Genomic DNA, 23,153 nt, shown 5'->3' with positions numbered 1-23,153 from the left:
CGTAGCGCATAATTAGTCCATGATTTGACAATGTGTTGCTACAGTAAATATTTGCTAATGATGGATTAATTAGGCTTAATAGATTCGTCTCGCCGTTTAGCCTCCACTTATGTAATAGATTTTCTAAATAGTCTTCGTTTAATACTCCTAATTAGTATCTAAACATTCGATGTGACACGTGCTAAAAATAAGTCAGTGGAAGCAAATGCCCCCTTAATTGCGATTCAAATATTTTCAGAAAACACCCTATTTTGGATCGCGATTATTCTCCGCGATCCAAATATATGCATTAGAACCCTATTTGGATAAAAAAAAATTCAAATCGATCCACCGTTTCTGGCTGCCATCCTCGCCGCGCTCTCCAAGACCATGGCTACCTTGTCCGCCGCCGCCGACTGTAGCCCTTGCCGCCGCGGGCGACATGAACTTGCCGGAGGGCCGCTTCCGATCGTGAAGAAGGATCTCCCGATCTCACCTTTCCCTCCTCGTGGCTGTTGCGTCCTCCGAATCCTATTCTTCTGTTCCAATCTCTTCCCCTTCTCCCCCGCCGGCGGCAGCGAGCCAAGCGCACTAATGCCGAATTACCGAGCCATGGCGCGTCGCGCGCGTACATTGAGGGTTGACGCGTGGCTTCTTTCTGCGGTGACAATTTTCGTCTGCGGCGTGTTCTTCGTCCTGCCGGCGGCGCTGCTCCTCGCCAGCCTGCCTCGTGGGCTAGTCGCCCATGCATGGCCGATGGCACCGCCGTCTTTCTGCTTCTGCACCCACGGTACTCGCGTCGTCCTCTTAAAACCCTCGCTGTTCTTTCAAAGCTTAGGTCATGCATAGACGAACATTTTTGCACACATAATTCGTGCAAACATACCTTCATTAAGATGCTAACAATCGGGAGCATGGCATACCTTTGACAGTTTTCTCTACTTCAATTCCATTTCCAAATTTTCATGGTTTTAAATTCAGAGCTTGTTTAAATTCGATTCAGCATCGCCGCAGTCAGAACGCAGTTGGCATCATCGTTTTTAGCTGCTTGATTTCCTTGATTAGTTTCTTAACTGGTTCCAAAAAAAAGATTAGTTTCTTAACTGTCAATTTGACTTATTGTCCCAAATGCCTTTGTGTGTACTGTTCACTGCTGTCCGTGCAGCCTTACCACTGGTAACTGCATGTGGTGAGAAAAACTTTTAATTTGCTTACATTTTTGTGTGTGTTACTCTTATAGTTTGTAATAACAGCAATATGTCAGCTTATATGGATGTCTGAGAAAAAGCTGGCAAATAATCCATGGATTTCTTACTGGTGATGTTGAGAATCGTTATATGCTTATCCTAGAAAATTTAATTCGACCAGGATTCGCGAGGGAAAAAATCTGATGGTCCTCCAATGCAAGTTAACGGCTCCAATTCTGCGCTGGCTCCAAGACCATCCCTACCAAAATAACCTCTTCCTCGGCTCCTCGCTATCAGCCATGGCTTTTGCTTGATTTAGACCACAACCTTGGCAGTAGTGACCCTGTAGTAGTGTACTAGTTTCGTTGATCCTAGCGAACTAGCCTGGCCCTGGATTATTAGAAGCGGGACATGGGCCTTTGGCGTTTGGTTTTGACTTGCTTTGCTTCAATTCACCGTCTGTGGCGCTCCAGAGTCGTTTCAGCCTGAAGAAATATCGTCTACCTTCTCCTGCTTCTCGTGATCTAACTCAGGCTCCTGCTCTTTACTCGCTTCTTGTTCTTGATCCTTGTCCTTGCCCCACAGCAACATGTAAAGGCCCAGAATTGCAAGCGCCCCTCCAATTATGCTGCAGATCAACTAGAACATTCATGTATGCAGTCATCAACAGAAAGGGATTTCAGGTGTAAATTCATGCATCTCATACCTTCCAAAATACAAATTTTCGCCAAAGATGAGGTAGGCTAGGATGGCCACCATGACTGTTAAGAGGGGATTGAACATGGTAACAAAGACTGGCCCTTTCCTTTTTTTTAGATAATGGAAAAAACATCCGGCTTCACCCTCATTCACGAAGAGGGATCAGACCTTAATTATTACAAGTAATAGCACAAAAGCTACACTCCCATAAACAATATGTAAGTAAACCAAATTTTAAACACCAATCCGCAAATTCCGCAAATTAAAGGACCATCCATTCAAAGTGAAAAAACGCAAGGCAGCCATCTCCAGCGAACGACATGCCACCTGATGACTGGCCCTTTCTTCTTGGTGCAATATAGCTGAATGAAGATTGTGAAGCCATTGCAAGCAATTCCCTGAAGAACAGTTTGTGCACACTATCAACACAGGAATCAGGAATGGCAGCCCATTTTGTGTGGAAGCTTGGATATATTGTCACATACTGTGTACACAATGCACCAGAACTTGAGGCCGAAGCCTATCAGCCAATCTTCCTGCTTGTGCTGCATAATCACCGCGAAAACTGCCGACTGTATTCCTCCTACCAATGAGATCCATGCTGTCAGTGAGAGCTCGGCTGGGTACCTCTTCATAGATGACACCTGCATTTTTGGACCCAAAGAAGATTTATACCAGGGCAGGGTATGACCTGAGGATGATGGCCATGAAAAACGTGATTGAAGGGACAGCGTTCCCTGTCGAAGTGACAAACGTTGGAGATGTGTACTTCAAGCTTGTGAAATACATGTTCAGAGTTAAGCACCCTGCACGATCAAGAAAAGGTTGTCATCAGTGACATGTTCATGTAAGTTCAGTTTCTTTTTTAAAGAAGAGACACGCTTTTACCCCAGCAGTGATAGTACAAATATCTCCAAAAACAGCATGATAGTCATTTTAGGCCTCAGCTTCCTGCAGAACAAGGTACCAAACAAAAGAATGAGCAAGGTTCAGAGCATAACATGTCTCACTCTTCATCTCAGGCTTTTTAGCACAAGAACTGTCCTTAGTTTTCATAGAAGTATGCGAACGGCCATAGGAGGACGCCGACGAGAAGATGCCGGTAAGTCACGTAGACATAGGGGTTGAGCCCCCTGTTGAAGGCAGCCTCGGTGATGAAGTACAAGATTGTGTAGCACAGCTGCACCAGGGTCATCAGAGCGTGAGGCGCGTACCTCCTCCACACCCCGCCCGCTCCATTGTTGGGAAGAGCCATTTCTGCCGAACTATAGTATCACGAGTGCAAGGTCACTACTCGGCCAAGCACAAGTGTGTAGTGTCTAAGCTGGTTCGGTAGTGGTAACAACAGCCTATGTCTCAGTGTTTATGCAGGCAGCTTGTGATAGCCGTCATTGTGGAGCAAGGAACTCCACAATGTGCCCCTCTCTTTCAGCTCCTTGAAGGTTCTGAGAACAAGATGGTAAAGACGAAACACTAACATGGCCAAGGTCCAGATGCTTTATGCTCAATTTATTACTCGTCAGTGCTTGAAGGACTGCTCAGTTGCTCGTTTTAAAAAAACCATAGAGCGCGAATTCCATTTTGACGCAGGATGGTGGCCTTTGCGCAAAAGCTATTGGCATTTTTTTTGTTTCAGAAAAATGAAAAGGGTTGTCATATGATGCCGCCGTTGGTTGAATCGTCTTTGTGCTGCTCTGAATGTTCTCTGTTTGTGTGGATTTGGCTCAGAAGTGAGAATTTTTCGCATCGTTTGCGCTATTTGGTGTAGCAGGGCAGAATGGCAGATCGGATCAGATGGATTGGTCCATTGCAAAACAGAGTGTACTGGGTCAGAATCCAAGGCAACATTGGCCTTGCTTCAGCTCGATGCCGCGGGCTGCCTGGAGTCCTGTGACGGTGCGAGCGAGGCGATCACGCGGCCAGTCGAGTGTCCAAGCCCGCAGCCCATCACGCCGTGGCGGCAGCAGAGGGAAGGAAACACCGGTCGTCGGCCGAGTCCATGTCTCCAGTCTCCAGAGCGCGATGGCGATCTCCCCAAGCCACACCAGCACCCAGCTTCGCCTAGACTTCTCGGCCCGGCGCTCTGCGCCTCTGCCATATACTCGTCGCGTGCCAGCGTGCCGCGCCTTCGCCTTCGCGAGGCACCCAAAAATTGCTAAAACCCTCGTTCGCCTGCCCAACCGGTAAACCCCAGCGATGCGGCGGCTCCCGAAATCCCTCCTCCTCGCCTGCCTCTCCCGGCCACTCCGCCCCCGATCCCCGCTCCCGCTGCTCCCCACGCCGCCTCCCCACCACCCGCTTCCTCACCGCCTCCCCTTCTCCACCCAAACCCTAACCCCGTCCCCTCCTCCTCCGCCTCCCGATGCGGCGCCGCCGCCGGCGTCCAAGCCCGCGGGCCTCGCGCTCCTGGAGGCGGCGGAGCTCCACGAGTCCGAGGGCGACCACCGCAAGGCCCTTGACCTCGCCCTCAAGGCGGTTGCCCCGCTGCACGAGTCCCACGGCGGGTGGTCGCTCCCCGTCGCTCGCGCGCTCCGCCTCGCCGGCGCCGCCGCCTCCCGCGTCGGCCTCGCCGGCGACGGGTTCGAGTCCCTCGGCGCCGCCGCGGAGATCGTCGACCACCTGGCCCCCGCGCGGGGGCGCCGGGAGCCCGAGGTGGCGGCGGTCGGCGCCGCCGTGCACGAGCAGCTGGCGCGCGCGAAGATGGCCGTGGGGAGGCGGTGGGACGCGGTGGGCGACCTCCGGCGCGCGCTGGAGCTGAAGAGCGGCTGCCTGGATGAAGGGAGCGCGGAGCTGGGGGACGCCTACAGGGATGCCGCCGAGGCCTATGCGGGAGTGCTGGACTTTGACAAGGCGCTGCCGTTGTGTTCCAAGGCGTTGGGGATTGCAGAGGGGCGATTCGGTTTGGACTCAAAAGAAGTGGCTAAGGTCCGGCGGCTTCTTGCAGTTGTCTATACTGGGTTAGGTCGCCATGTGGATGCACTGGAGCAAATTGAGCTGGTTAAGATGGTGTATGAGCAATTGGGATTGAATGTCGAGCTTTCCCAGGTTGAAATTGATGGGGCCAATATCCGTATTTTGTTGGGGAAATCGGAGGAGGCGTTGAATGACCTTAAGAGGGTGATGAAGCGGGCCGACAAGGAGAGCGAGGAACGTGCACTAGCATATGTTGCAATGGCAAAGATCTTGACCTCCCAGGAGAGGATCTCGGACTCAAAACGGTGCTTGGAAATTGCTCGTGGGATTATCGACACAAATGATTCCATGAACCCTGGGCGAGTTGCTGAGGCATATGCTGAGATATCATTGTTACACGAGGCAATGGCAGAGTTTGAAACGTCTTTAAGCTTGATGAAGAAAACACTTGCAATTCTCAAGGATGCCAAGGAGATGCAGCACATTGAAGGCAGCATCTCTGCAAGGATGGGGTGGCTCCTCCTGCATTCGGAAAGAGTTGCTGAGGCTGTTCCTTATCTGGAGACTGCAGTTGAGAAGTTGAAGAATTGCTTTGGGCCGCAGCACTTTGGGCTAGGTTTTGCTTATAAGAATTTGGGCGAGGCCTATCTCGGGATGGACCGACCTGAATCAGCTGTGAAGTTCCTCATGCTTGCAAAGGGTATTATACATGCTACATTTGGGCCAACGCATGAGGATTCCATTGACACAACTCAGTCCATTGCAAATGCATACGGCGTGATGGGAAGGTAATTCATTCGCATGCTTATGTTTTGACTATTTGCACTGTTGAGGTATGCTTTTGTATTGATATAGTCGTGCTACCTTGGTACTCAATTATTGCTTGCAAGTTAGTGCCGTTGTGCTATCCAAGTGCCCTTTAAGCAAATAACTGTGGCCTTGTGGGCACCTTGACTACCAAGCTGCCGATACAGAAACTGCAAAGCCATACCATAACCTTGTATATACTTCTTATTGTGAATAAATAGAGATAGGAGGCCATACCATAACATATGACTGCAAAATAGCATTAAGTAACCTTGTGGGCACCTTGACATTATTCTTTCCGCCAATACGGAAACTGTAAAGCCGTGCCATAACCATATATAATTCAATAGAGTTTAACATTGATAAAAGTAGTATGATGTTGATTAATGGATCAGTCTTTATCACAGTCCTTCGCTATTCACATACATAGGAGGATGGGATTTACCCTATTGTAAATCAAATATACTAAGAGTTGATCTGGAAAGTACATTGTCGTGGTGCTTTCTGATTTATCTGTAAATAATGCTTGTTGGTTTTATATGTTCTGATGCTATCACTGTGCTGTGGAAATGTTTTAGCACATTATATAGTAGAGCTTGGATGGTGCATCTGGTATCCTTGCATTTGTTTATATATTTTTCATGTATATGCTTGCTTTTTTAGTTGTATATTTCTTGAGCAGTAGCTTTTACGCTCAATAACATCAATTCATAATTACAGCTGAATGGTGCTGGTGCTTGTTGGCATGTTTAGCATGGTTCCTTGTGGAGTCACTTTTCAACTTTTTAGACACCATGGATCGCTTTTGGCTGCTTTTACATTTAATGCTACTTTGGATGCAGCTACAATCTTGCTATGGACTTTCAAGAACAAGTCATAGATGCTTACAAAAGCTGTGGTGCTGATTCCTCAGATGACCTCAGAGAAGCTTGTAGGCTTCGAGAGCAGATCAAGATGAAGGCGAAAGGGTTGCGTCATGCAGTATTTCCAGCAAATTCATTGCCGGTGCTACCTGACCGCAATGACTAGTGCTTCTTCATCAATGCCAATATTTAGATTATTTGATGGTAAAGTGTTATTGTAGCAGTGTAACCTCAAGCCTTTTATTTAGTTTCATTTCCATTGTTATATATTTTGTTACTCTATAACGCAATTGGTGATTTGAACATGCCAGAAATCTTATTAAAGAAAGCTAGTCAATGATTATGCCGTTCATACTGCGTAGTATAATGCATCAAAATATTGACAGTTTTCATGAGGTGTGGGCAGTGTAGAACTGTAGCTGTAGGTGGCACCATGTATGGAGCGAGGCTTATATTCTTCAATTATCAAGTCTCCTGAGTTCCTTATTTTAAGAATCAGGAGGGACAGGCCCTTACTGGATATTTTATATTATGAAAAATAGATTTGTGCCAATTATGCTTCTGATGTTTGCCATTGCTTTTGTAATATTTAAAATCATGTGATCACTGTGTAAAACTTGTTCCATTTATACCACTGCCATACCAATTTTAGTGTTAAAGCTTGTTTGATTCATGCCACTGGTGATAGTATGTCAGTGTCATAAATGGAACAATGGTGGCATGAGTCTAGATATTACAAAAGCAATGGCAAATATCGATGCCTTAATTGACAGTGGCACAAATATAGTTTTCCCAATATATTATAAAGGAAGTCATCTGAGCATATAGCTAGCATATACGAAGTGTATATTATTGCCATTTAAGTTACTCCGTTCATGTTTAGATAACACCTTATTTCATGACTTTTAGCGATGTATTTAGCTTGTGATTGATTTGATTCTCTTAAACTACTTTACCAGGCTTTTTTCAGTTGACTACCTTTTAGCACTTTGCCAACCAAGCAACATATGGACTGTTACATGGAGGCAGCAGAGAGAACGGCTAATTTCCCAGTGGGCATGGCATTATGTTTTTACTAGGCATTTTACATGTTCTATGTGAGTTTCTGATATTTAGCTATACTTACTGCATACAGCTATTGCCTTGAAAGTATTGGTGCATCTAGCTCAGTTGATTTGAAGGGTGTGTTTGTCTCAGAGGCTCAGGGCAGCCAACCAAACAGCATCTCCCTGGGGCTAGGCTGATGCAAACCAAGAATTTTGCCTAGAGCCTCACTGAACCTTCAACTGGGTCCAACCTTTTTTCAGGAAACCCAGCAGTCCCTTGCCTAAATGTCTGAATCTGATAATATGTTAGGCCACCCAGTAGTCCATTGCCCATCGACTTACATCTTTGATACACTTGGATCTTTCTTTCAGTTTAGTCCCCTGTGGAGAATGAGGACTCGTAACACAGGCACAAGCTTGATGATATTCGTGGTGGAAAATTCTCCAAATGCATCTATTGTGCTTCTATATTTGACATCTGGATAGTTACATTGTTATCTTTTGAGTACCAGACTACACGTGCAGCACCAAATCTCCAGGTCAAGAGCTTTCCTCTTCTTTTTAATAGATGGTTTCTACTCGGGCTCAATGACAAGCCATTGTTCCGTAAAAAGGTCCCAGCATTTACTATTCTGACGCTGTTTCTATAACCAAATAGTTCGGTCAATAAATGCATGTTTGTCTTACGAGATTGTTTTATTATGCATGTGCTTTATGCGAATCTGCTGGAAGACATTGAATATATACTCAAGTGTAATCTGAAGTTGGTTTAGCTTGCTAAAGTTTGATGAAGTTTTAGCATTTAAATTGAACTGATTGAGGAAGCTCATGAGTCCATCCTAATCTGGAATCTGGTGCCCCCTCAAATACTAATCCACTAAGCATGCTACAGCTATTATTTTACAAATGCAGTTCTGTTGATAGCCTGGCGATGTTTCAGTTGATTCTGTTAGGTTTATTTTTTCCTAATTATATTGTCTTCACTTAGACTGCTCTGAGTAATATGCCACATTCTTTTTGTCTTTTCCTATTATAATGTTGGCCTTGTGCCTTCTAAAAGATACTGAACCTTAAAAAGGAGAGTTTAATGCATATTATGAGGTCCACATTGTATTGCAGGAATTTTAACCAAATCAGAAAATCTGTAGTTCCAAGAAGATCCTGCACGGTGCAGACATTAAATACAGTACGCTCAATTTTATGGCTATTTTGGAATTCAGTTGTGCACCACTGTAACAGAAATTGGTGGATCTTGATGTCTTTTTTGTCAGGTAGGGCACTGCACATATTGTGAATAAAGACTGGAAATCATTCTGCAACTGCTGTTTGATGATGTTCACCTTCAGTTTATTCGTTTGCTGGCAGCTGGATGTATATGTTTGGCAAGTTGGAAGCATCAATTCAGTAACTTCACTGACGTGGGACCGTGGACAATTTTTCATGCATTCTGCACTGCAGCTCATGGTACGGGTGTCAGTGACTCATTTATTTATTATGTTTGTCAGCAATTCTGTTTTGTATCTCAAACACGTCACTAGTTCAATTATCTTGGGTGGCAACACTCTGCTGCATTGCAATTGATACGGGCACATAAAACTCACAATAGCAGGACTGACGAAAAGACAGTTAATCTTCAACATGTGCATTGATTAGAATTTGCATGTTGCAAGCTATGTTAACATTGTTTAATTATCACACATGTTGGCAGGCAGGATTCAGAAGGGTGATAGACGCTGGCAGACAAAAGGCATTCGGAAGAGTGTGTTGCTGGCTGGAATCCCAATGGCACGTCTGTTCATGAGCTCAGCAGTCTGCAAGCCGTGGTCATGCATGGGTATCCTGAGCTACTCCATATGCATCAGAGATGGCTGCACTGATAGTTAATGACGCCTGCTGCTGCAGCTCTGGTTGACCGCTCAGTAACATCAGACTTCCCCAGAGATCACTGCATCAGTCATGTTCTCTAACTTCCAGTACTCCTACGATGGTGCAAGCTGCTCAGCTCTATCACTGCATCCATCATTTTGTTGCCTCAACAGTTGGATGTGCTCAGAGATGGCAGAACTACGCATTTTCCTCGTCTGTCTTCCATTCATCAATTGGCATTGATTGCATTGCCAGTTTGATTGACTGTGATGTACTTCTGCATTTGGCGATGGATGGCGAGGGCTCAATGTGATTCCTGCTTAGCTTGTGTGTTGCCTCGCTTGTGCGAGTATGGGCATGTGGATTTCATACCAGTGGTGGAAACTGGGCACAAGACAGCTCAGAAGCCAAACGTTGCAGTGCCTAAAGTTCATTGATGCCTCTGCTGTGCTACTGGAGTATTAGAGTGTGGCCGTGACTCTCTCTAAGGTGTACAAATGTCTCCACTGTCTCTGCTACATTTCAGTATTGCACTAAGGTGCTCAGGAATACTACTTTTATGGCCTTGGGGTAAGAGATCTGTTTGATTGTTTCTGACACGCTGACTGAGTGCTAGTTCTCTTTTCCGTGGTCACATACAGTTGCTATTGTCAGACCCTTAAGTGGAGTGAGGTCGTTATGTATTTGTTCCCTTTTGCCTCGTTTGTTAGCCCAGTCCGTAATCTCAGTGCCGTTCAAAAACCAAATTTCAGCCTTGGCATCTTCATATATTTTGTTCAAAGTTGAGCCTCAGATTAAAGATTCAATCTGTCATCTCTATCAGTATAAAAAAAGAAACTGTCATCTCAATAGGGTAGAACATTCCAAGCCTGTTACAATATCTCTGTTGAACTGTCACGACAATAATATCTTTTGGCGACCTTTATAGACCTAGTGAAACCCTTTACTTACCATGTTATTGTGAACAGCAGTTGCGTACCATCCAGGTGCTTGTCTGCTAGTAAATGTCACTGGTGGAACTGGGTGGTAGCCACCAATTAGTACCAGTAGTTTGATTGTCCTTGCTTTGCACCATTTGAGTAGTGAGGGTGTGCTACTGTGCTAGATAACGGCTACCAGCCTACCAGCAGTGGCCAACGCGGAAGCAGCCCTCGTCGTCGCTAGTGGTCAATATCGTTTACTTCCTCCGTCCCAAATTGTAAGTCATTCCAAGAATCTTGGAGAGTCAAAGCATCTCAAGTTTGATCAAAATTATAAAGAAAAATATAAAAATTTATGACATCAAATAGATATACTATGAAAATATAATTGATAAAGAATCTAATGATACTTAGTTGACATCGTAAATGTTATTATAGTATCATATAAATTTGATCAAACTTGAGATACTTTGACTCTTCAAGATTCTTGGAATGACTTACAATTTGAAACGGAGGGAGTATTTGCAGGCAGATTCTTGCAGTCGAAGACCATACCATATCCGATACCACCCATGCGCGTCCATTGGCTAAGTCTCTTCCATGAGACGTACCTGCGAGCTTTCATGATAGCAAACGACAATCTATTGCTGAGATGAGAGGCTCTGCTAAGCTGATGCATAAGCTACAGGAAGGACAGCTATGAAGGGTGTCCCAGTGGCAACCTCCCAAGATCCTCTCGTCGTTGCCGACTTGTCAGAAAATCTACTGGTCCTGTGAGCGGCGCTGCGGACAAAATCATATCTGCGTTTGCCATTGTTCTGCATGTGACGGTCGGTCTCACCATGTCATGCTTGGCATGTAAGCCTACCCAAGCCTAACTTTCCTGAGTGTGTTGCTGGTTAGTATTATTTAGATAAGTTGGAGTACAATCGTAATGATTTGGACACAAAGTCTTCACTATCTAAACAGAACCTTGTTAGGTTCCTCGCAAAAAAAAAAAGAAAAAGAAATGTCCTTTGTAGGTTAAATTCACCTGCAAGGTTCTTCACAAAAGAGCGCTGTCCGGTTGTTACTCGGAAAGTGCCGTGTTCCCATACCAAGGAATGACAATCCAGAGAGGCAGCAGTAACATGAGAAGAAAGCCTATGGCTAGGCTTGTAGCCGCACGAGCATATGCAAATCCTTCACCAACCACGCAAACGCAACCGCTTGGATAGTTGGATTAGGCAGTGGTCCTGATCGATCGGACGAAGCGGAGCGCCCAAGCGTGCAGAGAAGCCTCCTACCTTTCCCGTGCCGCCGGGCTGCACACAGCAAAGCTAGCTAGCCTTGTTACTCCTGCGGATTTGCATAATTATTCCGGGTTGGGGTTGGTTAGCTAGTTCCCCGCCCAGGCCCCTGGTCCCCTGGGAACATCGCTGGTGATCGATCGATGCCGCCGCACCCGAAAGCACACACCAACGTTGACATCCCACCCTCCGTTAGCCAGCCCACCCCCGCCCGGATCTAAATGATTGGCCGTGTGTGTGCGCCGGACCAGCTAACCAAATCTACCCACGCAGCGGAAGGACTCCGTGCCGTACCCTGTCGGTTCTACATCACTTGTAAAAACTTTCAGCTCAACCTATTCAATCGCGATTCGACCATCATCAGCTAAAAGCAACGGAATGGGACGACTTCAGCAGGTTAAAGCCGGGATCACATGAGAGAGAGAGAGAGAGAGAGAGAGAGAGAGAGAGAGAGAGAGAGAGAGAGAGAGAGAGATGCGGAATCGAGAGACGTGCGTACGCATGCATCACATGAGTTCTTTGGTATGTCGTCGTCGCCATCAAATTCACTGGGGGGGCCGGCAGCGGCAGGGCGGCCGGCCGGGAGCCCGGGACCAGGCGGCCGAGCTGCCATGCCTTGGCGCACGCGGACACGGAGCGTCGCTGAAACACGGTAGCGCGCGGCTGATGGGGTGCCGTGCCGAGGGCCGAGCGGGTTTTCGCTTCAAGGGCACGTCCATTTCGGCGTAGCCGCAAAGCGAAGCGCGCACATGGCCGGTGGCCGCGGCCGCCCCCAGCAGTCGGCCGCCAGCGCGCGCTGATGGGTGATGGCTGGCTGGCTACGACCCCGTCTATTCCTTTGTAGCTAGCACCTGCCGCTAGACGAGGAGCCCCGGCCGCGCGGCCCGTCTAGCTGTGGCCGTATGATCCAGATGGAAAGCTGCCGTGGCCCTTGGCCGCGCGCACGCGCAGGCTGCCGCGACACTTGCATGCTCGCCGCGCTGGCCTACGGCTCCCAGCGAGCCCTCGCTCGTGTCCTAGGCGTGGCGAGGCCCCCAGCGCCTTGCGATCGATCGAGCTCGCTTTTCACCCCGGAAATGACCAATCCGCTTAATTGCTTGGCCGTGCGTTGGTCACCAGATCGAACGGCAGCGCTGATGACTGATGAGAAAAACTAAACAGATGAGGAGCTGGCGGCCGGCCGGCCGGCCGGGCTCACCTCCGACCAGGACGTGCGATGCTATCATGAAACAGAAACACGGTTAAAAACCGGATTCTCAAAGGCAACGGTCCCGAGGAAAATGCTGAACTTCGCGGGCTCGGTTCGATCACCTACGGCCAACCAAAACTGCGTGAGCATGGCCGATCCGAAAGAGACCTGCAATCTGTCCCTGGAAACCAGAAAACAAGGAAGAAAGAGACTCGCTGCAGCGAGAACCATGGGGCGCAGCAGGCAGCAGGCAGGATGCATGTCGTGCCGGGCACAAAAAGCCGCGTAAAATGTTTTTGCAGTTAGTTACTGCTGCTAATATAACCTCTAAATTAGAAAAGAAAAAAGAATTGATGGCAACCATCATCTACTAACAGCCAGGCTATTCTGCACAGCTATGGTGGCGTCCAGCATGGATCATCATGAATGCACGGGCGGATCGAACGCTTGCCTCTGAGTGGCGGCGCGGAGCTCCTGGACGGACACGTAGAGGTGCTTGTCGTCGCAGCAGGAGTCGAGGGACAGGGACCGCCGCAAGGGCTGCACCGCGAACTCCTCGCCCGTTTTCCTCGTGTCGATGGCCTCGTCGCCGACGCTCTCCGACTTGCGCAGCTGCTTCTGGTGCCGCGGCCTTCTGCCGCCGGCCGGAGTGCCTGCGCCGCGGTGACCGAACCATCTCTCGTGTTCCCCTCTCACCTCGATCACAATGCTGTCGCAGGGGAGCTCGGTGTCCCGACGGCTGGGGACCGTCGTCGCCGCCGCCGGAACGCAGCTCGCCGGAAACCGCGCTGCGGCCGGCAGCGTGACGTCGCTCCGGCAGAAGGGACAGCGGGCGCTGCCCTGCAGCCACGTGTCGATGCAGTCGATGTGGAAGGCGTGGGAGCAGTTGGGCAGCAGCCGGACGCGCTCCCGCTCCACGAACTCGCTCAGGCACACGGCGCACTCCGACACGGATATCCTCGGCGCCATGCTGCATCCTCCGGCGTCTCCGCAGGCCGCCGCCGTGAACTTGACGACCGGTAGCATGCGGATGAGCGGCAGGCCGAGGCCCCGGCGGTCGTCGCTCGCCGCGGCGCGGATGACGGACGGCTCCCGGCCGCCGCCTCCCCGCGCGCGCCAGCGCCACGGCGGGTGGCGCGACCAGAGCGCGCGCAGCAGGCCGCACTTGGTCACGAACGCGTAGTAGCTCGCGAGGAGCGCGAACGCCGCGAAGATGCCCACGACGGTGATGATCACCATGGTGATGCTCGCGTTCGACGACGACGACGGCGAGGGCGGCGGGCTGGAGGCGAATGGCGCCGGTGGCGGATCCATCTCTAGCGTCCTCCCAGACAGGATATCAAGGCTCCGGCAGGAACAGTTGAAAGCGTACTGGTGCAGCAGGCAGGGAGAAAGCAAAGCTCTTGAGAGAGACGTAGAGCGGCAACGTAGCAGTGACAACGAACGAACGGGTGGCCACTATTATACCAAGCGACCGAAGCTGGCGCTGCGTGAACAGTGCGGCTGATGCCGAGAGGCAGGGCGAGTGCGCGAGGCTTGGGCAGAGGGGTTTCATGTGGAAAAAGAGGACGCCATGGGCAGCTACCTTCCAGGTTCTGCTCTTTTGGCTTCAGACTTACTATGCACTGATCAATCGGTCGGTGGTTATGTCTTGTTAAGAGAGATGTCAGGTCAGGTGTGACCTTTGTGGGGTTTTTGTTTGAGTGGATCAGGGAGAAGAGTATGATATCATGCCATTTTCCGAAGAGTAAATTACTACAGAATTGTGGTAATAATTTGTTTTTGCAAAGGTCAAGCCTGATGGGACCCCAAACGGCAATCGAATTGAACGAGCAGGTGACTGATCAAGACATGCGCGAGCCGGAGCCGGTGCTTGGCATTGACGTTTGTTTGCCGGGCAGTTGCGGACGGCGAAAAGCGTGCCTCCCTTGCGGAGCACAGGCCTGTGATAGCACCCCCCTCGTACACGGCCGTGCATGAGTAACTCCCCGGTCTGTAGAAAAGCGAAGGCTCAGCCTGCAGTCCAGCTCCTAACCTTCCTAACCTTGACGTACTGACAGGGCTTGCCCCTTCGGTGTCGCTTCTTTTTTTCCTCCCACAGTACATGAGAGAGAAGGAGAAAAAGACCGTGCGTTCGTGTCGTGCACGGCACAGTGCTAGAGATATAGATATCTTGTATACACGTATTCAAATAGGAGTTCCAGAGTATCTAGAGATAGATTCTTTGTCACTTGTATCTCAACTCTTATAACAAAACTCCATCTTGTATACGCCACATTAGGAGCTTTTTCTAGCTATATAAACATGTAACCGTGGATGCCGGGAGGCTAACCACGTTACCCTAAAATCCTACACGGTAATCAGAACCTAACTTCTTCCCAAATAAATCTACGCCCAAAACCCATCTATGGCTTCATTGTCCAACTCGTCGGCGATGCTTGGCCCGGCCATCTCTGAGAAGCTGTCCCGTGACAACTTCCTGCTATGGAAGGCACAAATCCTTCCAGCCATCATGGGTGCCAAACTCACAGGCATCCTAGACGGTTCTTCCAAGGCGTCGGCAAAGACCATGAGCGTCGAGAAGGCCGACAAAAGCAAAGAGGAGGTCTTGATTCCTGCATATGAGGTGTGGCAGGTACAAGATCAGCAGCTCCTCAGCTACATCGTCAACTCCCTCACCAAGGACGTGTTGGCTTCGGTGGCCACGGTCACCACAGCTGCAGAAGCATGGACAGCGCTGGAGACCATGTGCTCCACGCAGTCACGTGCAAGGTCAACAAATCTCCAGCTGCAATTGTCTACTCTGAAGAAGGGTAATATGTCTATTGCCGTCTACTACGCCAAGATGAAGGTGTTTGCTGATGAACTTGCCGCCATTGGTAAGCCCATTGGAGATGAATAGCTGATCTCCGTTGTTCTGCTCGGCCTCGACTATGAGTACAACACCATCGTGACATCAGTCATGAGCCGCATGGACCCTATTTCTCTGAACTAGCTCTACGCACAACTTGTGACGTATGAGACTCGCTTGGAGCTGTTGTATGAGAACTACAACAACGGCGGCTCCTCCTCCTCAACCAACTCTGCATCACGAGATCGTGGAAGCTACCATGAATGTGGTGGTGACAACCACGGGCATGGGCGCGGTGGTGGTGGTTGCGGCACTGAAGGCCGTGGCAACAATTCCTTTGGCGCCCCAAGCAACAGCAGCAGAACACCAAGAAGCCGCAGTGTCAGATTTGCATGAAGGTTGGCCATGAAGCTCTGGAGTGCTGGTACTAATATGATGACGATCAAAACAGCAAAGCGCCTGCAATAGTGTATGAGATCGACACCAAGTGGTATGCTAACAGCGGTGCCTCAGATCACATCACAAGCAGCCTGGAGAAGATGACCATGTCCAGCAAGTATAACGGACATGATCAAGTGCACACAGCAAGCGTCACAGGTATGGCAATGACATTGGTCATGCAGTTTTAAAAATCCCTTCTCAAGATATTCTGCTAAATAATGTCCTCCATGTTCCTAGTGCCCATAAAAATCTCGTTTCTGTTCATCACTTAACCTCTGATAATAAGACCTATCTTGAGTTTCATCCAAACTTCTTTGTTATCAAGAATCAGGCCACGAGGAAAACCCTTCATCGCAGTAGATGCCAAGGAGGCCTATATCCCCTATATCTGTGCAGTGCAAGTCTTTACAAGCAAGTTCTTGGAGTCAATAAGATAAGCTATTACATCAAGGTGTCATAACTGTTTAGGTCACCCTGCTTTTCCCATTGTCAAGCGGGTTCTTAAGAATAATGGTTTAGCTAGTTCTAGTGATAAAAACAGTGAGTTGGTTTGTGATTCGTGCCAAAGAGCTAAGAGTCATCAGTTACCTTATAGTAAATCCAACAGTATATCTACTGTCCCTCTTGAGCTTATTTTCTCTAATGTTTGGAGGTCTGCTCCAATCTCTATTAGAAGATATTCTTATTATGTTAGTTTTGTTGATGACTATAGCAAATACACATGGATTTATCTTATCAAGCAAAAATCTGATGTTTTTCAAGTCTTCCAAAATTTCTAGAATCTAGTTGAGATAAAATTTGGAAGAAAGATAGTTGCAATGCAAATCGATTGGGGAGGCGAGTATGAAAAGCTAAATTCTTTTTTTCATAAGATAGTCATATCTCATCTAGTCTCTTGTCCCATGCTCATCACAAAAAAGATCCGCTAAGAGAAAGCATCGACACATTGTAGAAGTCGGCCTAGCGCTTCTTGCTAACACTTCCATGCCTCTAAAATTTTGGGATGAGGCCTTTCTAGCTACCACTTATCTCATCAATCTCCTGCCAAGTAAAGTTATTGATTTTCAAACTCCCACCGAGCTCCTTCTCCACAACAAACCAGACTACAACTCTCTACGCATTTTTTGGTGCGTTTGCTGGCCAAATTTACGGCCATATAACTCAAGAAAGCTCTCTTTTCGATCTCTCAAGTGTGCCTTCCTTGTGTACAACACTTTACACAAAGGCTTTAAGTGTCTAGACATATCCACAGGGCACATCTATATCTCGAGGGACGTCGTTTTTTACGAATCTGTCTTCCCCTTTGCCAGCCTGCATCCCAATGCCGGCACCATTCTTAGAAAAGACATCCTTCTCCTACCTGAACATCTTCAAAATCTCAACCAACAAGGGGCAAACTATAGTCATCCAATTGTTACTAATCGCCTCTCTAGTGTTTTGGATGATTCACAGATTCAGGGAGGCTAAGATACAGCAACAAACTCACGTTTGGATCAACAACCAGGGCAAACTGAGCACTATCGCATGCCCAGTGCTGCCTCTTTCCCTTCTCGGCTAAACGATGAGCCAGGCACAGAATCCGGGGTGGATTCCCCTGCGTCAGGCGAAGCTGCACCTGAGGAGGATTTGTCGGCAGGGAGATAGGAGCCGCTGCCGTCGCCGTGTGGCTCTCCTACGCGTGTGTCAGCCCTGATAGATTTGCTGGTGCCCAACGACGCGTCGACGCGTGGCCACCCGACCACTTCACGCAGTTTGTAGCACCAAGGGGACTCCAAGGAAAATCCTCCTCGATCGATGATGTCAGGATCTTCTGCGCCAGGTGCGCCTACGGCTTCTCCAACAGCTGCAGTGCCGCACCCTGTGATGGATATTCCTCTCTCTCCAGCATACCAAGAACAACAACAACCTTGCACCCAAAGTCAGGCTGGTATTTTTAAACCTAAGCAGTTCCGTGATAGCATTGTTCGTTTTGGATACTTGTGTGAAACAGGAGAACCTGCGCATCTACAGGAAGCTCTTGAAAACCAAAATTGGAAGCAGGCTATGGTAGATGAATTCTCAGCCCTTATCAAAAACAAAACTTGGCATCTTGTTCCAGCAAGGAAAGGATAAAACCTAATTGATTGTAAGTGGGTCTATAAAATCAAGAAGAAGTCAAATGGATCCACAGGCAGATCCAAATCAAGGCTATTTGCTAAGGGGTTCAAGCAAAGGTATGGCATAGACTATGAAGACACTTTCAGTCCAGTTGTTAAAATTGCTACTATTAGAGTGGTTCTATCCATTGATGTGTCAAGAGGATGGGTTCTTAGGCAATTAGATGTACAAAATGCATTCTTATATGGTGTTATGGAAGAAGAGGTATACATGAAACAACCTCCTAGTTTTGAAGACGTTGACAAGCCACATTTCGTTTGCAAGCTTGACAAAGCAATTTATGGGTTAAAGAAAGCACCAAGAGCATGGTACTCTCGGCTAAGCTCCAAGTTATATAGTATTGGCTTTAGATCATCAAAATCAGATACATCTTTGTTTATATATCAGAAGAATCATGTAATTATCTTCATACTTATATATGTTGATGACATTATAGTGACATGATCATCACAAGAAGCCATAGCAGCATTATTGCAGGATTTGAAATATGATTTTGCAATGAAGGATTTAGGTGAGGTAAATTTCTTTCTCAGGTTCGAGGTAAAGAAGGATGGACATGATTTGTTGCAAAGTAGTTTCGGCTGATTTATGGCAAAATAGAATCGGCCGATTTATGACAAAGTAGCATCAGCTGATTTATGGCAAAATAGAATCGGCCGATTTATGGCAAATAAGCCAATAGACAGAAGCATCGGCTGGTTGAGAAGCCGATTGAGCAAGCATCGGTTGATGCACTATGTATGGGAAAAAAATATTGGCTGCTTAAACAATTGACAAAAGCCGATTGGTCAGACTGAGAAGCCAACTGGGAAAGCGTCGATCGATGGATTGCGTATGGGAGAGAGTATCGGTTGAAGTCTTTAGTATTGACTGCTAGATATTTGAGTGAGCATCGGCCGATTGACTGCTTGGCAAAAAAAAACATCGGCTGATTGCTTGGTTAATAAAAAAAATTGCATCGTTCAAGCAAAGGTTTCATCGGCTGATTGGTTCAAGCAGAATAGTATCGGCTGCTTATAGAATATATCGGATATTAATTTCGAAGCATGAAAATATTCATACTCTGAAATTAGGGGGCCTGTGTTGATAACAAAAGCTTGCTAGTTACTGCACCAAATTTTGGTGTCAACATACTTGATCTTTTGTTTCCATTGCCAGCGGATTCATCGGCTCAGAATGGCATCAAGACATCAAGCTGATGGAGTTCTTTATATTTCAAGAGGAGTCATGATTTCAAGAGGAGTCGATGGTGCTTTGAATTTGCAACCAGACGTCATTGGCTCTAAAGAAACCGAATCATCAGACTTCTATGATCAGTTTCGGAACATGAAGCCTTCATACTCCGAAACTGGGGGGCTTGTGTTGACACCGAACTATCGAACTTCTATAATTAGTTTCGGAACATGAAGCCTTCATACTTCGAAACGGGGGGGGCCTGTGTTAACACCAAAATTTAGAAACGTGCTCTGAAAGGAAGGTATCGGCCGATGATGAAAAAAATAATGAAATCTCCTAAATAAGGCTGAAGAAAGAAAAAGCAAGAAAAGGAAATCAACGCACGCGGTAAGAATTGAATAAAATATTCTGGAGATAGAGTTGGTCAGGACAAGCTTGATTAGAGATAGAGTTGGATTAGTCAGATAGAGTTTTGATTAGAAAAGATTGTGTACATGACTTGCCTTGTACGTGGTGCGTCAAAGGCCATCCGCCATATAAATATAAAGGGTCCTGACCATTATAATTTTTATCACACGATCAATAAACAAACATATTTACCTTTACTTTTCAGCTTCACGCCATTTGCCCTAGGAGTAGGAGTAATGTAGTTTCTCGATGAGTTCCTTCTAGCAAGCTGGGCTGCATCGACCTCGATCTCCGGTGAGCTCCAAGTTTCGTCACCAGATGTTCTAGGCTTTAACCACCGGGCGCATCGTTGTGGTTTCGTCTAGTTTCATCTACCAGTGATCGAGTATCTTGGATCTTCGACTTACGGCGCATCGCTTCTGTCTCGATCTACGGTATTCACCAGTTATCCCACCTTGATTAAGCTTGCATCGGCTGATATTTATCTGTTCTTTTATCTTGACGTTCAGTTTGCTTTAATTAGGTTTAGATCGGTTCATCATAGACGATAGATCATTTAATAGCTTGTTGCATCTTAATCTTGGCCATCCTTCGAGTGTTATTGGAAGTAAGTTCCGTTATGATTGGATTCACTGGCTAGTGGGGTTCAGATTAACGTCCTGCTAAATATTTCTAGACTGCAACTACCGAGCGCATCGCTGTGGTTTCACCTAGAAATATTGGTGGAGATGTTAGTTTAGATCTCATCGGCTTGTGGCTCTAGCTATGGTGGAGCAACAACTCAACAGCATCCTGTTTTCTATCGGCCGTCTGGCTGATGGTTATTGTAAATTATATTAAATCGGCTGGATGGCCGATGATTCACTTACATTCATCAAGGTACTGGAATTGGCTGCACAGCCGATATATTTGTCATGATTTATTTTGTTGCACCATTATCGCTACTGTGCCAAGATTATATCGGCCTGATCGGCCGGTTGCCTCGAACTTCACAACGACTATCATCTCCTTGTCATTTGAATGGTGAAACTGAATGGCACGCTCGCGCACACCACGCGCGCCGATTTGGATTCTGCACTGGAGTTAAGCAGATCTCCCAGGTCCTCATGTGCTGATGCAGGGTCCACCACCGCCAGGATTTTGCGTCAACACATTTTACTGCACCAAGTTTTGGTGTCAACACTTTGGTATGACAACTTAGGAGCTACTTATCTTTCTGCGAATCCTGTCTTCCATGCAAGAGCTAAACATATTGAAATTGATTTTCACTTTGTGAAAGAGAGAGTTGTACAGAAATTGTTGCAGGTACGGTTTATACCATCCAAGGATTAGCTCGCCGATGGATTTACCAAAGCTTTGGCTACACGAACATTTGAGGATTTCAGACAATCTAAACTGGAAGATCAAGACAAGTTAGATTGAGGGAGGCTGTTAGACATATAGATACCTTATATGCGTATTTAAATACGAGTTCTAGAGTATCTAAAGATAAGTCCTAGAGATAGATTCTTTGTCAACTTGTATCTCAAGTCTTGTAACAGAACTCCATCTTGTATACGCCACGTTAGGGACTTTTCCTAGCTATATAACCGTGGATGCCAGGAGGCTAACCACGTTACCATAAAATCCTACACGCAGGGCATCCTGAACAAATACCGGCGCTCCTATTTGTATTCGGTATCTTTCACGTTCAGAGAGAGAGACAGATACTACTCCTGTACGTACTGCTGGCTGCACATGCGTGGCGACGTTCCTGGTCACCGATCGGACATGAGCAGTGCATTACTTGGTACCGCCCCATGCCGCCGAGGAGACGGCACGGGGAGGGAAGGCCAAAAATCATTGCCCCCGGGGGGTAGCAGCGACAGCAAAACTAGCAAGGCTCCTACGTTGTAGAGGCCCCCATGTTTGGGGGCACCGCGCCTCGCTCGTTTCACCGTTCACCCCCTCTGCTGCACAGCGCTTGCCCTGTGTGGTGGTGGTGGATCGCGGTGTTGCTCGCGGCCGGCCTCTTGGGTGGGTGGCGGGCGGTTAAAAGGGGGGCAGCGGCGCGGGCCACTCGGGCATGCGATCCTGTCCGGCGCCGGCCGTGGATCGCCACGACAGCCCAACAGTGCGCGACAGGGCGGCCTACTCGGGGCTTCCGGGAGGACAAAGCCCGGCCGCTTTCACCGGCGATTTGACGGTGCAGTTGGTGACTAGTCAGTCGAGTCGGTGGTGGTGGTGGTGGTGGTAGAGCCGGAGCATGTAACAGCAGCAGCGGGGATGTCGCGGATGAGCGCGACGGTGATTAGGGCGACGCCGGATGGGACGTGACGCGCCCGGCCGGCCGGCCAACGAAATGGCTGCAAAGTGCGCGCGCTTGGGCTGCGGACGCAAAAGTCTAGTGCTCTAGCTGACCGCGGGCTGGGGAAGCATAAATAAGGCTACAGGCCAAGCCCAATAGATAAATTGGGCTGGGCCGAGCGGATATCGACATGCCTCTGAAAAATTCTTCATCCGTGCAATGGACCCCGTGCGCAGCGCCGCCGCCGATGGGGCCGCCCGTCACCGAGCGGCCGACTGAAGGAAGAGTTCGCCGCCGTCACCCGCGCCGCGCGCGTGCCGGACTCGCGGCCATTGGCCGAGCTCCTGCTTCGTTTCCTAGCCCGTGGCTCGTCGGCAGAACCAGTGGACCGCGCCGGCGTCTCTTTCGTTGAAAGGGCGTGACCCCGACGCCGATCGCGATGGAGACTGCCGTGCCGCAAGTCAAATGGATCGCGCGGGCGAAAGCAAGTCACGGGCCAGTCGGCCGGCCAGGGACGCGTTCCTCTGGCGGCGGAGCTACGACTACAGGTGGCATGTCTACCCGTATTTATTGCATATCCCGAGATGCCGACATGGCTAGTTTCCTCCAAAACCCGTATTTGTCAAGTCCGGATTTTATCTTAGAGTAGACTTTGGCGTTCCTTTCAGTTTGACGCATGAGCGTATGCAACTTGAAGCCATCGGTGGTGCTACGCTGTATGGCACCACGCACTCTCCAGCAAGTCAACGGCGGTGCAGAACGCATGCCTCCCTCCGATTTGTCCGGTGCAGAATTAGAAGGAAGATTCTATCAATCATGTGGGCGTATTATTCGTCGCCGCGGAGCAAGGCCCCCCCGCCAGATGCAAGTCAACCCCGCGAGGCCGTGACGCTGCTGATCAAGCGGAGATCCACATGGAATGATGCAACTAGGCAGGGCTTAATCGTAATCGAGCCGTTTTATCTGCCCTTGTGGTCTTGTCAGGGTGTGCAACCTGCATTTGTTTACACTGCATCTGCGCGGACGGCGGCGTCAGCGTATGCAAGTTGGCCGTGGTGCCATCCATGGTCAACCC

The 23,153-nt window shown here is 48.3% G+C and overlaps 3 protein-coding genes across 11 annotated transcripts; 1 reads left to right on the top strand and 2 right to left on the bottom strand.

The window, feature by feature from the left end:
- Nucleotides 1–1,646: 1,646 nt before the first annotated feature.
- LOC101755293 (WAT1-related protein At2g39510) lies at nt 1,647–3,120 on the bottom strand. Its single transcript, XM_004987116.1, has 6 exons — nt 2,936–3,120; nt 2,754–2,816; nt 2,620–2,671; nt 2,351–2,509; nt 2,193–2,263; nt 1,647–1,794 (listed from the first exon to the last, which is right to left on the bottom strand). The coding sequence occupies exons 1-6, from the start codon at nt 3,118–3,120 to the stop codon at nt 1,647–1,649; spliced, it is 678 nt and encodes a 225-aa protein (XP_004987173.1).
- A 714-nt stretch (nt 3,121–3,834) lies between these two features.
- On the top strand, nt 3,835–10,061 carry LOC101754201 (protein KINESIN LIGHT CHAIN-RELATED 1). 9 transcript variants are annotated; one of them, XR_002675981.1, is made up of 6 exons: nt 3,835–5,566; nt 6,428–6,652; nt 7,408–7,545; nt 7,867–8,765; nt 8,860–8,958; nt 9,203–10,061. XR_002675981.1 is itself a non-coding variant. In XM_022823412.1 (2 exons), the coding sequence occupies exons 1-2, from the start codon at nt 4,062–4,064 to the stop codon at nt 6,612–6,614; spliced, it is 1,692 nt and encodes a 563-aa protein (XP_022679147.1). In that variant the 5' UTR covers nt 3,835–4,061; the 3' UTR covers nt 6,615–6,809. The 9 variants fall into 9 exon arrangements, 1 of the variants encoding a protein (XP_022679147.1); XR_002675985.1 differs by having other exon boundaries at nt 7,408–8,033; nt 8,614–8,680; nt 8,766–8,958; XR_002675982.1 differs by having other exon boundaries at nt 7,408–8,033; nt 8,614–8,765.
- Nucleotides 10,062–12,822: 2,761 nt separating this feature from the next.
- LOC101753805 (RING-H2 finger protein ATL1) lies at nt 12,823–14,373 on the bottom strand. Its single transcript, XM_004985625.3, has one exon. The coding sequence runs from the start codon at nt 14,070–14,072 to the stop codon at nt 13,179–13,181; it is 894 nt and encodes a 297-aa protein (XP_004985682.1). The 5' UTR covers nt 14,073–14,373; the 3' UTR covers nt 12,823–13,178.
- Between the last annotated feature and the right edge of the window lie 8,780 nt (nt 14,374–23,153).

This window comes from Setaria italica, chromosome IX (assembly GCF_000263155.2).
Source record: "Setaria italica strain Yugu1 chromosome IX, Setaria_italica_v2.0, whole genome shotgun sequence".
Classification (NCBI taxonomy): domain Eukaryota; kingdom Viridiplantae; phylum Streptophyta; class Magnoliopsida; order Poales; family Poaceae; genus Setaria; species Setaria italica.
The sequence above is the reverse complement of the archived record's forward strand: the minus strand, read 5'-3'. Positions and strand labels throughout refer to the sequence as shown.